The 17,161-nt window shown below is 37.1% G+C and overlaps 2 protein-coding genes across 2 annotated transcripts in view; both read right to left on the bottom strand.

The window, feature by feature from the left end:
• The window catches only part of LOC121869526 (histone acetyltransferase KAT2A-like), a 50,568-nt gene extending 49,695 nt beyond the window's left edge, over positions 1-873 (bottom strand). Inside the window, exon 1 of the mRNA XM_042370884.1 lies at positions 405-873. The gene's annotated coding sequence lies outside the window, so the exon portion shown is untranslated. The remainder of the gene's footprint in view (positions 1-404) is intronic.
• A 157-nt stretch (positions 874-1,030) lies between these two features.
• The window catches only part of LOC121869525 (bromodomain-containing protein DDB_G0270170-like), a 42,193-nt gene continuing 26,062 nt past the window's right edge, over positions 1,031-17,161 (bottom strand). Inside the window, exons 9-11 of the mRNA XM_042370883.1 lie at positions 15,233-15,349; positions 7,246-7,384; positions 1,031-2,614 (exon numbers count right to left, since the gene is read on the bottom strand). Of these exons, the coding sequence (XP_042226817.1) occupies positions 2,476-2,614; positions 7,246-7,384; positions 15,233-15,349 (395 nt within the window). The 3' untranslated portion in view covers positions 1,031-2,475. The remainder of the gene's footprint in view (positions 2,615-7,245; positions 7,385-15,232; positions 15,350-17,161) is intronic.

The following is a 17,161-nucleotide window of genomic DNA, read 5'->3' as shown; positions in this document are numbered from 1 at the left end:
TTTGTGGAAAAATTAACAAAATCAAACAAATTCTGATTAGGCATATTTATAGCTACACAACGTTCAACTCACAGCAAAATAAACTAGCATTAGTAGGAACTTAAATATACGGCAAAATATCCACTGCCAAACACTAAAGCCATTTGCTCAACAGAGGATCTTGTCAACAATTCCCTTGCCCTTTTAAACACTATTGCGATGTTTATAATTTATTCTTTAATGAGGTAAGTGGCAAATACAGTAAAATAACTGTATAAAAAGTTTAATCCTAGATTCTTAACCTCGAGCAACTGTTGTATTAGATGTAAGAGGTTGTATCCTACACCAAGGATAATAACAAACCGCTATTCCTAACAACAAACCTTACTATAATAAAATTTTCGTGCGATAAAGTAAGTTATTACCATTCTTGACCGCAACATAGCCATAGTCAAAGGCAAATTTGCAGAAAACTTGGTAAAAAGGCTACATTCGAGAAGGGCGGCACAGCAGCTATGTTTACGTCGAGACAAACTATTGATGTGTGGTGTAGCAAGGAACGAAGAGCGTACTGCGCGCCATCTAGTGACCAAGCGTTGATGTGTGGTGTAGCAAGGAACGAAGAGCGTACTGCGCGCCATCTAGTGACCAAGCGTTGATGTGTGGTGTAGCAAGGAACGAAGAGCGTACTGCGCGCCATCTAGTGACCAAGCGTTGATGTGTGGTGTAGCAAGGAACGAAGAGCGTACTGCGCGCCATCTAGTGACCAAGCGTTGATGTGTGGTGTAGCAAGGAACGAAGAGCGTACTGCGCGCCATCTAGTGACCAAGCGTTGATGTGTGGTGTAGCAAGGAACGAAGAGCGTACTGCGCGCCATCTAGTGACCAAGCGTGGTGTAGCATATACGATGCACTCCCCATTTTAGCAGGGAGTATTTAGGAAAATACTTTTGTGTATTTTCCTCCTCTATGTGTATTTTCCTCCTCTAGCCATAGTTTTCTTAAAATAATACATACAGTTCCAGGAAATGTGAGGAATAAATACAAATAAATAGGATATAAAAAATATTGTATTGCCAAATCAGTAAATAAAAGCCAAATGAATGTTTAATACAGTTGGCATTCGTATACACTCCCTGCTTCATCATAGCAATAGAGACCAGCTGGGATGCCAATTCCCTGCAACGTTCCCCACCTTCTACACTCGGTGCTCTCTTCCCACTCCCTCACTGAACCAGCTAACTCATGTGCAAGGAAATGGATATTCCCTTTATGTGTTTGCCCTTAGGACAATTATTTCATTTACTTTTTTTCACAATATGTATGTAGGATGGTGTGTGCATGTAACTGAGTAAAAATAATTGAAGAAAGGTATGGATATCTACCGGAAAATACAAGTTGAAAAACAACCATAACACCTCACAGCTTGGCCCAGTAGCCTGGTGGTTGCAGTGACAATTCTAATCTGGCTACATTGCCATGATTAATCACTATTAAATCAGTAAACACTAATAATAACAGAAAATCCAGTGAAGTATGGCAAGGAGCGAGGAGAGTTATAACTGCAGACAACACTAACTAGCGCTCGCTCGCTCGCTCGCTCGCTCGCTCACTCACTCACTCCCATTGCCAGGCATTCGATCGAAACATGTATGGGAGAAATGCATATCTTTTAGTCAAATTTGAAAATGGTGATGGGCAAAGTGATAAACAAATTATAAAAATAATGCATTTAACTATCATAACAAAATAAGAAACATTGTATTACTGTATTACTAGAGTGAATGAAATAATATTTCCACAATCAATAGTATTGACAACTCGGTTTATGATTCCCGCCTTGAGCACCTGTGTCCCGCGCGCTGACATCTTAGTTACACGGGCTTAAGATGATCTTTGCTCTGTTTTGGGAGCGCTTCTTAGGGAGGCTTCTTAGCCCCCAAAACCCCCAAATTTTGTCTGAATCTTAGAGGGTTCACTGTAGTTGCACTCATTTATGCATCCATATCTTTTGTATAGTTGTACAAAGGCAGCATCAATTGCTTCAGGTAACTGCTTTGTAAAATAAGAACAAAATTATAAAATTCCAGCAACAAGGATCCTTTCTCTCTACCATTGGTAGATTTATATGTAAGCATATATCTAGTCACCTTAATGCTAAATGCAGAAATTATAGCAACCCTTTTTATCTGAGATGAAATTATTCTAATGTCAACAGCAGGAGCAACAGTTGCAATGCTAGTATTTACCAACAATTAAAAGTTTCCTGTCATGTTAAAATACATCAGAATATAGACAATTTTTCCATAAAAATGTAACTGTAATAATTTTACTAAAATATAAATATGAAGCTGTATCAATACACAGTATGTACTAATAAAAATAAAATATTAAAAAGTAGAAATTGCATTAGGTGACACAATACAGTATATCTTCTCATTTATGAAATGTGAAATACAGTTACATGTTCCATGATACAGTATTACAGTACTTTTCATCAATCTGATTTTGAAGTTAAAGACAGTGCCGCAACTTCCTGAGTTTTGCAAGCCGAGACTTTCATCTGCTTAGCACCAATAAGCAAAGATGCTTCTTGTACTGCAAGTCTAGCTGCTTGTTGCACCTCGTTTTCACACCTGCAATTTGATTGAAGAATGCATCAGATAATTATCCTCATGTAAAATGAACATCTATGTGAAGAAAGGGTTACACCAATAGCATTCAATCAATCAATCAGAGTACCAACCTCATATCTGAGGGTTGGCGACCACAGTCCACTGTAAACGTTCTTGGGCTGTTTTTCCCAATCCTCTAAGTTTTTGTATCTTCCTGGGGACCCAGTTTTTAATTTAAATCATCTATCCCAGTCTCTGCCCTCCCCTGGCTCTCCTATCCTCAACTTGGTCCATTAATATTTCTGTTATTATTCCCTCATCCTTAATTATATGACCAAAGTAACTCATTTTTCTTTTTCTGTACATTTCAAGTACAGTATTTCTCTTGAAGTTTTTGCTCATCTAAGTACAGCTCCTCCCCGACTTACGACCAACCGCACTTACGCGACCTGCCTCAGTCGTACCAAAATTTGGTCAACTTTGATTATGATGAAATTGGAAGGGTTTTTATTTTTTAAGCCATTGGATCATCAGGATCATCGGCTTCAGGTTTCAGATCGGCAGAGAATGGTGATGGTTAGGGTTCATAGAGTTCTGGTTTGGCAGATGATGTTGACAGTTGGGGTGACCTCAGCCTTGAGAAGAAGTTTGTTATTTTCTATTCAAATCTTTCATAATTTCTCTGTATGACACACAAATATCATTAAGGGCCCTTTTGAACTTTAATCTTCTCTCCATTATTGGATCTATGTCGAAACACATGTCACAAAGTTCATTTGCTTTCAGGATTAGTTTAGAGGTTGCCTTAATTGTTAATTTAGGTTTTACAGGTTCCAATTCATCATCATCATCACCACATCATCATCATCACCACATCATCATCACCACATCATCATCATCATCACCATCACATTTACTGTCATATGCTAGAAGATCTTCAAGCTCCTCATTTGTTGGTTCGTGAAAATATGAGTTTATCAGTTCATTCACCTCCTCTTTCTGCATTTCATCAAAACCCTCACCTCCAATTTCCTTTGCAATTTTCACAATTTCTGCAATTTCCTTGTCAACCATTGGAAATCCCCTGAAATCGTGAATAATTTCAGGTCTTAAGTTGGTGCCAGCAAGTGTTCATGGTGAAAAGCTTCACTTCATCCCAAGACATTTTTATAAAGTCAAGACAGTCTTTGATGTTAAATGCCTTCCAGAATTCCATCAGTGTTTCATATACACCAGCATCTATTGCTTCAGTTGCTCACCTATAGACATTTCTCGTCTAATATGACTTAAATGTCTTGATGATGCCTAGACCCATTGGTTGCAGAATTGAAATGGTATTGGGGGAGCAAGAACATAACTTCCATATTGGTATGTGTGAACTGAAGCATTTCTGCATCATGGCCTGGGGCATTATCCAGCAATAGCAACACCTCTGAGTCAAAATTCTACTTCATGAGATATTCTTTGACCTCATGCACAAAATGATGCTGCAACCAATCATTAAAGAGCACCTTAGTCAACCAGGCCTTTTTATTGAACTTCCAAGCAACATGCAACCGAAGCTTATTTTTTTCTTTTAATGCCCGGGGATTTTCTGAACAGTACAGAGGCATGGGTTTACACTTAAAACCACCAGCTGCATTACCACAAAATAACAATGTCAACCTGTCTTTGAAAGCTTTAAACCCTGGAGCAACTTTTTGGATTTTTGTAATGTAGGTTCCCTTACTCATGCATTTATTTAAAAAGAGGCCAGTGTCACCAGCGTTAAACACTTGCTCTGGGGGCATATCTTTTGTCCTTTATAAATTCAAGCAGCATGGGCTTGAATTTCTCTGCAGCCTCTTTCTCTACTGATCCAGTCTCTCCCTAAAGCTTCACATTTCGTAAAGCAAAGAGCGTTTAAAATTTTCAAACCACCTTCGCTTGCTTGAAAATCACAGTCGCAGCATCACTCCCTGCCCCCTCAGTTTTCACAACATGAGCATACATACCATGTGCTTTCTCAATGTTGACGGTACTGGCAAGTAAGCGAGACTGGCGGGCATCTCCAATTGGAGTGTAGCCGATGCAGAGCGGAGGAGGGAGGAGAGTGGAGGGCGGAAGATAGAAGCGGAGCGTTGTTAACCCGCTTATACTGTATTCAAATTTTCCCTGTTGGGTAAATTATTTGGTCACATATTTAAACGTGTATGGTCAAAATCGTGTTAGACAAACCAGAGTTGGGCGAGGGTTCACTGTACTGTACAATATTGTATCATGAAAGACAATCATAGTAGAATGAGTGAGAGAGGCAGAGTGTTGGTGAGATGCAGTGGGTGAGAGGCAGTGGATACCATGCTGATCTGCTCTGGCTTAAGGAAATCCATCACTGAATTATGGTGGTGGTGGTGATCATGGAGTTTGGAGCTGGTGGTGGAGGGGAAGACTGTGGTAAGTAGTGCGGAGATGATGCATTAATCGGTTTGTTTGGTAACACTGGCTGCAGCGCTGCCAGACACATTTGAACAGCTGATGTCTACCACAAAATTGAGTGTAAGTATAAATGAACAACATCGTATTCCTTCCATATTGCGTTACATACGTTTTATATTATGGAGTGAGAAAGCAGAAAGGTGTGGGTGATAAGAGAGGGAGTGGAAGGAAGTGGTAACACACAATGGGTGTGTTGCCAAGCACATGCTTATCCTTGTCAGGAACATCGGAAGATTCAACCAGAAAATACACACGTCTTCATCGCTCGGCTGGATCAGGAACCTTAACAGTCTTGTTTTTCACAGGTGCCCCGGTGGCGGGTAAGTAAAAGATACAAAAATTGCACCAAAAACAAGCACAGAGCAAGAAACCATCTTCAAACACCAACCAAAGAGTGGGGGGAAACAAATGCTGTCAACTGTCACTGGAAGCTGGGGCCAAGAGCCGTATTGCCATCTCTTGGCATTCGTTACTACTGCTGTTGCTCTTGCGGACCGGCCACTGTCCCATGATAATTCCGCGATGACCAAAATCAATCAGTGATAAGCGTACACATAGTTGTAAATGAGGATACCATACTAAGCCAGATCAGTGATTATCAGGTCCCACAATTATCAAGGATACATGTATAATATATATGTACAGTATTAATACAATTCACTCAGAAGAAATAATTTAGGTATGTTGAATTTCTCTATACGGTACAGTGCTGTACAATACTATATTTATTACTACGTAAGATGTGCATTTTGATTGTCAGGAATTGGGGAAAAAAGAAACCTTTCCATAAAGGAATCTTCCTAATAAGGGACTTATACAATTAGTCCTGTATTGGGAAGATTGACTGTACATAGAGAATAACTGCAAATTTTAACCAAATGATTGTTTATAAAAAAATTAATTTAAGAGGCATCTTTTTTTTATAAAGGGGATTAGCCCACCAAGGCACGGGTCACTGACCCAAATCAGGGCCTGGGGTGGCGAAAATATTATTATTATTATTATTATTATTATTATTATTATTATTACTACCTGTATTATTATTATAATAATAATAATAATGATAATAATAATAATAATAAAATAATAATAATAATGATAATAATAATAAAATAATAATAATAATAATATTAAAGAACCATAAATAAATACAAAATAAGAAAAATCAAGAGTGAAAAACAATACAATGGTCCCTCGGTTAACGAACACAATTCGTTCCACAGAGTCGTTCGTTAACCAAATATTTTGTTAACCGAATCCATTGCGCCAATGGGATATTGGGTAATTGGTTCCAGCTCACAGAAAAGTACATACAAAGTAAAAAAAAAAATCCAGTAAAGTAATCTTACTTTGAGGTGTGTATGTAGAAAGTTCCTGGTTGATGATGATGATGGAAATTAGAAGTGACGATGGAGAAGAAGAGAGAAGAGAAGGAAGTGGGGATGGAGGAGAAATCACCTTTCAGGGGACCCATGCTTGATGCCGTCATTTCACCAATAAAATCTTAAGTACTAGGTGTAATTCAAGATTATTTTATTTAAATCAACACTGCACTATATACTATCAATATGTTAACTAAAGTTCAGAATGTCCAACAATTTTAATGTAAAAATGCAAAAATATTCAAGACACCAACAAAATCGATGTTCTCTCCACTGTAAACAAAGCCAGACTGACGCCTGGTGGGTGAATCAAGCGGCTAATTGGCGCACAAAAAACTAGTTCCCTGTACTGCATATATTATCAATATGCTAACTAAATTTTAAAATGACTAATAATTTTAATATAAAAATGCAAAAATATTAATGAGCACAACTTTCTTGATATTTACTCCACTGGAAACGAATGTAAACATAGAAAAGATTACTGAATTGGCAGACTAGCCCATCAGCTGATGCTCACAACAAAACATGTTTGTCGTAAGGATTTCGTTAATCGAAGTTTTGTTCGTTAACCGAATTGAAGATCCTTATGGGAGGTAATTCGTTAACCGAAATTTCGTTAATCGAACTGTTCATTAACCGAGGGACCACTGTATATGTATGTTGTCAATGTAGGAGAAACAATTGAGACTCTGCAATTGTGTGAAAATGAGGCAGAAAGTCAGATCACCAGCCTGGGACTTGGTCACAATTTTTGTGATGCCATATAGAAACACTGAAAGAATTAACACTTACTGATGAATATGCTGAGCTGTGTTGTGTAGTTCACCAAGCAGACTGATGGTGGAATTCAGCTGATGGGATCGTGGTTCCATCAACGTCTCAAGCTCACTCAGTAAAGTAATTTGTGTGTGAAGAGCCTCCGAAATTTGATCTGAGAGAAGACCAAAATCAAGAAAGCTGTAACATCTTTATTAATCTCAAGACAATCTAGAAAAATTCTTAAAATTTCTTTCAATATTAAATAAAATTCCTCTTACAATGGTGATTGGAGGTTGACAATCGAGTTGTTGGGTACAATTAGTTAGTCTATTATCTAAGAGAAAATCCAAATAAGGACTAATAAAATTTCTTAGTAATTTGTTAATATTAAATCATTTTAGGAACTTTTAGTCACTAAATATAGCTGAAGTGGTTAAAGTTTAGTACCGTACTGTAATACCAGTGTTAAGTCAGAAAGGTTAGTATCACTGGGCCAGCCCACGTACAGGTGGTTTACAGTGAGACAGAGATGGTCCAGACCGATACACAACATGCACTATTAATCCTGAAACTTCTGTTGATTGTGACATAATTTGTGGGTTACATACCACTACACTTCATGACTGAAGGTTACATTATTCTAGAGGCCTGATGTCATCTTTTTTTAATTATTTCTGACAATATTAATCGAGTACTGGAAGCATTTATATGACGTTCAGCCGGGGTGTCAGCCCTATTTTATACTGGAGCTAATGATTTTTTTGTTTTTGTATTCATGGGAATTGTAATTATAGTCAAACTAATCATTAGTTTTGAAACAGTGCCATGTTTTTAGAGTACATTATGTCATGTTTAAGAAAAATTATGTATGAGAATTCAGCTTAGACAAGATTTCCGTTAAAAAGCCAGGTAGAGAAGTACTATACCAAGCTGTGCCAGGTAGATCAAGTGCCTGCCTGGGTGCCTACACCTTAGCCAATCACCTTGACCTGCAAGTGTGATGTCATAGAAACAATTGAGCTGAATGGCTGAAAATTAGCTCAAAAGGAAAGTGTAGGTTGGAGCAGAGTAATAATAATTAAGAAGTGCACTTAAGTTAATTATCCATTTTGCAAAATGTATTGTGAACCATGTGACCCTGTTTAACTAGCTAGGAGTGTAGGTTGTTTGAAAGTGTAATAGTCCATTCTAAGTAAGGTTAATAAATGAAAACCCGTCATCCATTCATCTCTCCCCTTACTGAGTAAAGTTGATTTTAAAGATCTTGGTGTTAGTGATACAGTGAGCTATGAGTAACAACTAAACTATCACTTATTAGCCCTATTGCACAGTTATCATCCGTTTTCTTAGTCTCCCCTCCTCTCAGTTACTACACTAGGCTGACCCTCTGGTGGGGGACTGATCACAGGCAACCCCCACCTCCCTCACATTTCTCCTCTTCCACCACATTCTCTATGCAATAGTAAGAGTAAGATGTAAAGAATAAAGAAGAGAAATAAAGAGGGTAAATATATAACAGAAAATACTGTAAAGGGAAAGAAAACCTCATTTGTTACACCTCTGGTGTAATGATCAGCATGATTGCCTTGCAAGCGAGTGTACCCGGGCAGGGTGAAACTATGGGCAAGTTTCTTTACGCCATTTGCCTCAGTCTATTCAGCAGTAACTGGGAACTTGGATGTTAATCGAGTTGCGGATCATATTCCGGGGTAATGGTTAGCCAATGCAGTTGGCGAGTTGTCCGGTCTTCTCGGACTATTCCTTGACACTGGGTCATGCAGCTGGTTAACTTAGGGTGTGGTTGTTGTGCTGACGAGAGCTTCTACACCTTAAACAAATTACCGCCTAGGTGGCCCTTGGGCCAGCCATCCTCCTCACACGAGGGGCATCCATTATTATGGTTAAGTTAAGAATATTCTGACAGAACCTTTTTAATGTTTATAACAAGGTGACAAGATGCAGTTTAACTTAAGAGAAAAATCTGATAATTTAAATAAGTTTTATCAATACTTTTCTGTGTACAGTACAGCCACTCCTCGACTTATGACGGGGTGAGGGACCCAAATCCAGGTCCTAAGTCAAATTGGTCTAAGTCGGAAATACGAAGATAATACATAGAAAATCTAAAATGGGTGTCTTTTTCTTCTCGGCACCAAAACTCTCACTTTTAAGCATGCCAGCCATTTTAAAGGGAATTACAAACAAATAATTTTTCAGTACACAGCGCAATCACTAACGTCAGGACTCGAAAATACGTACAGTAATTTCAAATTTTTTTGTTACGACTGGGGCGGTCGTATGTCCGGGTGGTCGTAAGTGTTAGATATAAACTAGGTTACCCCATATTTACTTGTAATTCATATTTGATTATAGTTAGTATTTAACTTTTCATTATTAGTAATTAATTGATTAGTATGTATTACTAATTAATTGATGTGGAATGTACAGTAGAAGTCCAAAAATCCGGACTGCTTGGGGATTGGGTAGGTCCGGATTTTCGGATTTAACGGATTCTCAGGCAGTACTTTTAAAATTGAAATTTAAGGAGGAATAAAGAAGAGATGAACAGGTACATTTTGATAGTTTATTCATTAGCAAATAAAGCATGCTTCATTTATCAAAACGAGCAGTTTTAAAGAAACAAAGTCAACACTAGACAAAAATGTAAACAAACTGTCTAATACCATGACGAGTCTTGAAATTCCTAAGCCATCCATCACTAAATGTGCACTCTGATTCGATGTTCATTTGCTCCTTAAAAGACTTTGCTTTGGCAATAAGTATCGGCCCAGAAATTGCCATACCTTCTGATCGTTTTAACAAAAACCATTCGTGCAACACTTTATCAAGATTTTCTAATTTGGGCCAATGTAAACTTTTTTTTTCAGCAATTTTAATGTAAGGCTCAGAAGAAGCTGTGAATTCTAGAATTTTATTCTTTGCCTTTTTTATATCATAAATTGTAGACTTGCCAATGTCGTATGTTCCATTAGAACAGCATTGCTCACACCACGTTCTAGTTTCTTAATTATTTCAAGTTTGTCACTCAATTTCAATGTGTTCTTCTTTCTCTTCACACATTGAAGTTTATCTACTTTAGGGGCCATTATTATGGGCCTGTACTCTGTACATGGAAAGAGTAGGACTCAAAATTACATACTTGTCACAGTTTGATTGCTTGTTTTAAAGTGGCGATTGCGTGGTCGTTTGTTGTCGCTGTGCAGCTGTGGCATTCACTCATGCACACCTACACACAAAAGATTTATAGTGCCTCAAATTTTACATTAAGTTCAAGCTAATTACAAACTAACAAAATTAGCTACCTGTAATATACAATTACTTATATTATTAGAATTATGTAAATTAATTTTTTAAAGCAACTCCATTCATTCACGTAACCCACAAAAGACCGCTAAATTTAAAAAGTTTGAGTTTTCGAAAAGTCCGGATTCTCGGGTGGTCCGGATTCCTGGCATCCGGATTTTTGGACTTTTACTGTATGTGAATATATTCTATTATGTTTTCTGTGAGTTGTGTAATAAAGCGCCACTTTGCTACACATGTTATGTCTATTTTGTTTTTACGAACAATTCGCAAAATATATTAAAAAGAGCAACAGCGCTTGTGTCATTTTCTGAGCTTCTCGTATCATATTTCGTTGTTATCCACCAAAATGAACACTGTAATATCAACAGTATATGGGCCCAGGCACAGGTTAGTGTTGGATGGTGATGAAAGCAAGTATGAGTTGTGGGAAGTGAAGTTCTTAGGCCATTTAAAACGTCAAAAACTTCTCGATGTCGTTAATCAAGATGGACACGGTGCAGCCAAGACAGAGAAGAACACTCAAGTGTTTGCAGAACTAGGGCAGTATCTCGACGATAGAAGTCTTTCCCTTATCACCCGAGATGCCAAAGATGACGGTAGGAAGCCATTAAAGATTCTCCGTGAACATTATCTAGGCAGCAGCAAGCCAAGAATTATTGCTTTGTATACAGAACTGACGTCACTCAAGAAATCTAATGACGAGGCCATTACCGACTACGTGATACGGGCCGAAACGGCAGCAGCTTCAATGAAGCTAGCAGGTGAAACCATCAGTGACAGTTTACTTGTAGCAATGTTATCAAAAGGATTACCTTTAGAATTTAAGACATTTTCTACTGTTGTGACGCAGAAAAAAAGCTGTTAGTTTCTCTGAATTTATAGTAGCATTAAGAAGTTTTGAAGAAACTGAAAAGTGTCAACAACAAAAAGGTGAGAATGCAGATATGTGATGAATTCAAAATTAAAAAAATATGAATATTAAATGCTTTTCCTGTGGAAAATTAGGACACAGAAAATTTGAGTGCAGAAGTAAAGACAAATATAATCCTAATGAAGCAAAACCTAGTAGGTGGTGTGACAACTGCAATCCCCGACTCATGATACAAATTATTGCCGCAGAAATAATTCAGTAAAGTCTGTAACTAACAGTGAAGAAGATAGCCATTCACTTGCATTTAGAGCTAGTGTCAGTTCTGTTTAAAATAATATAAGTAGTGATGTAAATGCACAATGCCTGTTAGTTGACTGTGGAGCGACGTCACATATCATAAGTGATAAATCCCAAATGGTAGTAGGCAAAATGGTATTGTATCAGGTAGAGGTGATGCGAGAGTTGAAATTAATGATGATAATGGTAATAGTCATAAAGTTCTACTCAAAAATCCACCATGTGTTCCTTCCTATAAACAGAATATATTTTCTGTTTTAGCAGCCACAGAGAAAGGTGCATCAGTAAACTTTACCCCAAATTCTGCAGAATTAAAGGCCTCAGATGGTACAGTGTTTGATATTAATAAACATGGCAAATTGTATTATCTGAATAATGTGAACTCACAGAAAAGCAGCAGTCATACTAATGAGGAATGGCATAAAATTTTAGGTCATTGTACTGTGAAAGATATACTTAAATTATAATATGTTGTTGATGGTATGAACATTACAGATAAAAATAATTTTGATTGTAATGTATGCGTTTCAGGTAAAATGTCTCAGTATAGAAGTAGAGAACCTGAGCAGCGAGCTACAACCAATTTAGAACTTGTACACTGTGATTTAGCAGGTCCTGTAGACCCTACTGCAAGAGAAGGTTTTAAGTATGCCATTTCCTTTGTAGATTTCTTCTCTGGTATGATAATTATTTATTTTTTGAGATCTAAGAGTGATACTTTGGCAGATACAGAAAAATTCTTGGCAAATTCTGCTCCATATGGATCTGTCACACGACTAAGGTCTGACAATGGTGGCGAATTCACTTCCACTGAATTTAAAACTCTAATGATTAAAAATCACATGAAGCATATATTTTCTGCTCCATATTCACATCAAAACGGTAAAGCGGAGCGAGCTTGGAGGTCTATTTTTGAAATGGCTAGATGCTTATTGTTGGAAGCAAAGGTACCTAAGACTCTATGGACTTATGCTGCGAAAGCTTCAGGATACATTCGTAACAGATGCTTCAACCCGAGGATTGGAAAAACTCCCTATGAAATGTTCACTGGAAGAAGGCCAAATCTGAGTAACATGCATGTATTTGGAAGTCCTTGCCATGCTTATGTCCAGAACAAGAAGAAGTTGGACCCTTGCAGTGAACAAGGAGTGTTCATAGGATATGATGGACTGAGTCCAGCCGATCTAGTATATTTTCCAGAGATAAATGGTGTTAAGGGAGTTAGATGTGTAAAATTCAGTAACAATTTCAATCAGGAAAATGTGGTGTTAGATGTCGAAACATATCGATATTAAGTACCATTTCATTAGATCAGAAGTAGATGGTATTATTAATCTGCAGTATGTTCCATCAGAAAATAACATTGTTCACTAAACCAGTACAGTGGTCCCTCAGTTAACGAGCACAATCCGTTCCAGCAGGTTGCTCGTTAACTGAAAATCTCGTTAACCAAAACCATTGTTTCAATGGGTTTTTGGGTAATTGGTTCCCGCTCACCGAAAATTTCCTAAATTCAACAAAAATGGTAGAAAAGTTCACTTACTTTGAGGTGTGTATGTAGAAGGCTCCTGGATGATGATGATGATGATGGGAATTAGAATGGGGGTGGAGGAGAAGGAAGAAGAGAAAGCATTGGGGTGGAAGAGAAGTCACCCCATGGCACCAATTCACCCATAAAATTTTAGTTCTCTTGGTGTATTTCAAGATTATTTTCTTTAAATCAACACTGCACTGCATTATATATTGTCACTATGTAAAATATATTTCAAAATGACCAATAATTTGCTTGGAACCCAGAAAAAAAGTGTTTAGTTGAAGAGAGTCTCAAGCAAGATGTTACCTCCAGTGAAAACAGAGAGAGACTAACGCCTGCTTGCTGTGTTAAGAGGCTGGATGCCGTGCATTAAACTAGTCACTTTACCTTCAATTATGTTCAATAATTGTTAAAAATGACTAAAAAATTTAATATTAAACTTTTAAAATTATTGAATAGTATAAACTTCTTGATATTTACTAAAATAGTAAGGAATTTAAGCCCTAGAACCGATAAATGTATTGGCGGACTGATACTAAAGCTGGTTGCCCGGCCAGTGCAAGCGAAAACATGTTGAGGTCGGTTCGTAAGAAATTCGTTAACCGAATTGAAGATCCTTATGGAAGGCAGTTCGTTAACCGAGGCGTTCGTTAAAAGAGGGGTCACTGTATATATATATATATATATACCCTTACAAACCTTAGCACATTTAAATATAAAAATTGGATTTGTAAGAAACCTTAAGTTCAACATCCTGTAGAAACCTTTAGTTCAACATCCTGTAGAAACCTTTAGTTCAACATCCTGTAGAAACCTTTAGTTCAACATCCTGTAGAAACCTTAAGTTCAACATCCTGTAGAAACCTTAAGTTCAACATCCTGTAGAAACCTTTAGTTCAACATCCTGTAGAAACCTTTAGTTCAACATCCTGTAGAAACCTTTAGTTCAACATCCTGTAGAAACCTTTAGTTCAACATCCTGTAGAAACCTTTAGTTCAACATCCTGTAGAAACCTTTAGTTCAACATCCTGTAGAAACCTTTATTTCAACATCCTGTAGAAATCTTTAGTTCAACATCCTGTAGAAATCTTTAGTTCAACATCCTGTAGAAACCTTTAGTTCAACATCCTGTAGAAACCTTTAGTTCAACATCCTGTAGAAACCTTTAGTTCAACATCCTGTAGAAACCTTAAGTTCAACATCCTGTAGAAACCTTTAGTTCAACATCCTGTAGAACATCCTTTAGTTCAACATCCTGTAGAAACCTTTAGTTCAACATCCTGAAACCTTTAGAACATCCTGTAGAAACCTGTTCAGTTCAACATCCTGTAGAAACCAACATCCTGTAAGTTCAACATCCTGTAGAAACCTTTAGTTCAACATCCTGTAGAAACCTTTAGTTCAACATCCTGTAGAAACCTTAAGTTCAACATCCTGTAGAAACCTTTAGTTCAACATCCTGTAGAAACCTTTAGTTCAACATCCTGTAGAAACCTTTAGTTCAACATCCTGTAGAAACCTTTAAGTTCAACATGTAGAAACCTTTTCAGTAGAAACCTTTAGTTCAAGAAACCTTTAGTAGAAACCTTTAGTTCAACATCCTGAAACCTAGAAACCTTTAGTTCAACATCCTGTAGAAACCTTTAGTTCAACATCCTGTAGAAACCTTTAGTTCAACATCCTGTAGAAACCTTTAGTTCAACATCCTGTAGAAACCTTTAGTTCAACATCCTGTAGAAACCTTTAGTTCAACATCCTGTAGAAACCTTTAGTTCAACATCCTGTAGAAACCTTTAGTTCAACATCCTGTAGAAACCTTTAGTTCAACATCCTGTAGAAACCTTTAGTTCAACATCCTGTAGAAACCTTAAGTTCAACAAACTGTCTGATTTTAATATTAACACCTTCTTTTTAATGATATCATTCTACCTGATACAGCCTCACCAACAGAAAAATTTAGTTCAACTTAGAAATTCTTTTTGTTCCTGACCTCTATATTGTTTATGTTTCTCTGGCACATACAGGTTGTCCATTTTGACCTGATGCAAGTTCTTCTCCAATTCTTGACTCATGATCTTCTCAGCTTCTTCACATCCAGGAAGCCCATCTGAAGTAGCAGTGAAAATATGGAATATTAATTATTGTATTAACAAAATGCAGGAGTAAAAAAAAAAATTCTTTATTTTAAGCACCTGTTGTGTACAAGAGAGGTTAAGGTACAATAAGAATAAAAATGGAGGAATACTGTAATGCTGAAGTTCCAGTTTAAGAACAAGCCCAGAAAAAGCAGACTCATATACATATGTGTTGTGGTCGCTTTTCAAATAACCAGAAAGCAAAATTTTGCGTTTGGATTTTACCCTAAACTAAACTAACCCAAACCTAACCTAACCTAACCCAACCCAACCCTAACCTAACCTAACCTAACCCAATCCAAACTAACCTAACCTGACCTGACCTACAACAAAATCTCGCTTCTGGTTATTTTACAAGCAACCACAAAGAGTTGTGGTTGCTTTTCAGTTACAGAGTCCAACACATGCACACACACAGTATATAATCATGATATTTCAAAATGGCTCATGTTTTGACATTTAACCAAATATTACAAAATTTACAATATATATTTTGTAACAGCAAAACAATATGAATTATGAGTAATTTCGAATTAGAGGAGTAAGAATTATGGAGGTTTTACTATAAAGAGATTTAAAAAATTATATAAATTAAATGAAAGAAACTGCCGTATTTTGCGACGTGGAAGACACTTTTTATTACAAAAATATACTCCCATACCTTGAAAATTACCATGCGCCTTCCATAACGCTAGTTGATGGGTTGTAGCGGAGGTTTCCTTAGAATCAACTGAAATCAGCCCCTTACAAAGACTGTTACCTCATTACTTAGCAATTACAAGTATTGTATTCTCTATACAGTACTATAAAACAATTGATTTAATTAATATTGTTGATATAATGTGAAAAATACGATTATTTACTTACTCAGCAGGTAAAAAATAAAAAATAAACGGCTGCAGCTACACAACCCTTGCAGCTGTGCGGTTTGTTTAATAATGGCAGTGGTGCAGCAGCGCCATCTATTGAGGAATTGCGAAAGGTTGTCTGCTGGTCTCAAAGTGCAGGAATTTTTGTTTCTTCACACTTGTTTACATTTACTTACCTTCTACTGATGGAAAATATTTATTGTTATTGTCATAACGACAAAATCAAGAGAAAGAATGTAAACACGACAGACCGCTAGACGCGGAGGTGACCAGGTGTATAAAATGAGTGCTGTATTAAAGATTTCCACTTCTTATACAGATTTATTAAAAATTAATGAAAATGACGACTGATAAGCAGCTAAAGTGATGATATTCAAAGAGGTGTGTGTACTTGTGCGAAAAGGGCTGTATATCAAGCAACGGTTTCACTGGTGTCGGTTAGTAAGTATAAAAGGTCTTTTCCTAGAATTAAATTTCCAAAATCAGGGTGCGTCTTCCACGATGTAGCGTCTTCTACGCCGCAAAATACGGTATTTAAAAAAAAAAACATAGGTAAAAAACCACGCATGTATAAATGATATACAAGAGGGAATTGATAACAACCCTTACTAAAATTTCCTGTCCCCCTACAGCGAGACTATCAATAAATCCCAACAGTCTATATATACATGGACTTCAATATACAAACAATACCTCACTAGTCAGGAATCAATTCCTGGGCCTGTGTATGTGAACAGGGAGCACTACCCCAGTACCACAAGGACAAATGATTAGTGAAGTAATGTTTGAATAATGAAGTCCACATGTGTGTGTGTGTTATGTTGCATTACAAACTTTATTTTAGTGGTTCTTGGAGTGTCATTCCAAGCCGCACAAATTGCCCAACTGTAGTACTGTATTCCTATTTCTTTCTTA

The sequence above is a fragment of the Homarus americanus genome, unplaced genomic scaffold (assembly GCF_018991925.1).
Source record: "Homarus americanus isolate GMGI-L3 unplaced genomic scaffold, GMGI_Hamer_2.0 scaffold23578, whole genome shotgun sequence".
Taxonomy (NCBI): Eukaryota; Metazoa; Arthropoda; class Malacostraca; order Decapoda; family Nephropidae; genus Homarus; species Homarus americanus.
This window is presented reverse-complemented; position numbering and strand designations above follow the sequence as displayed.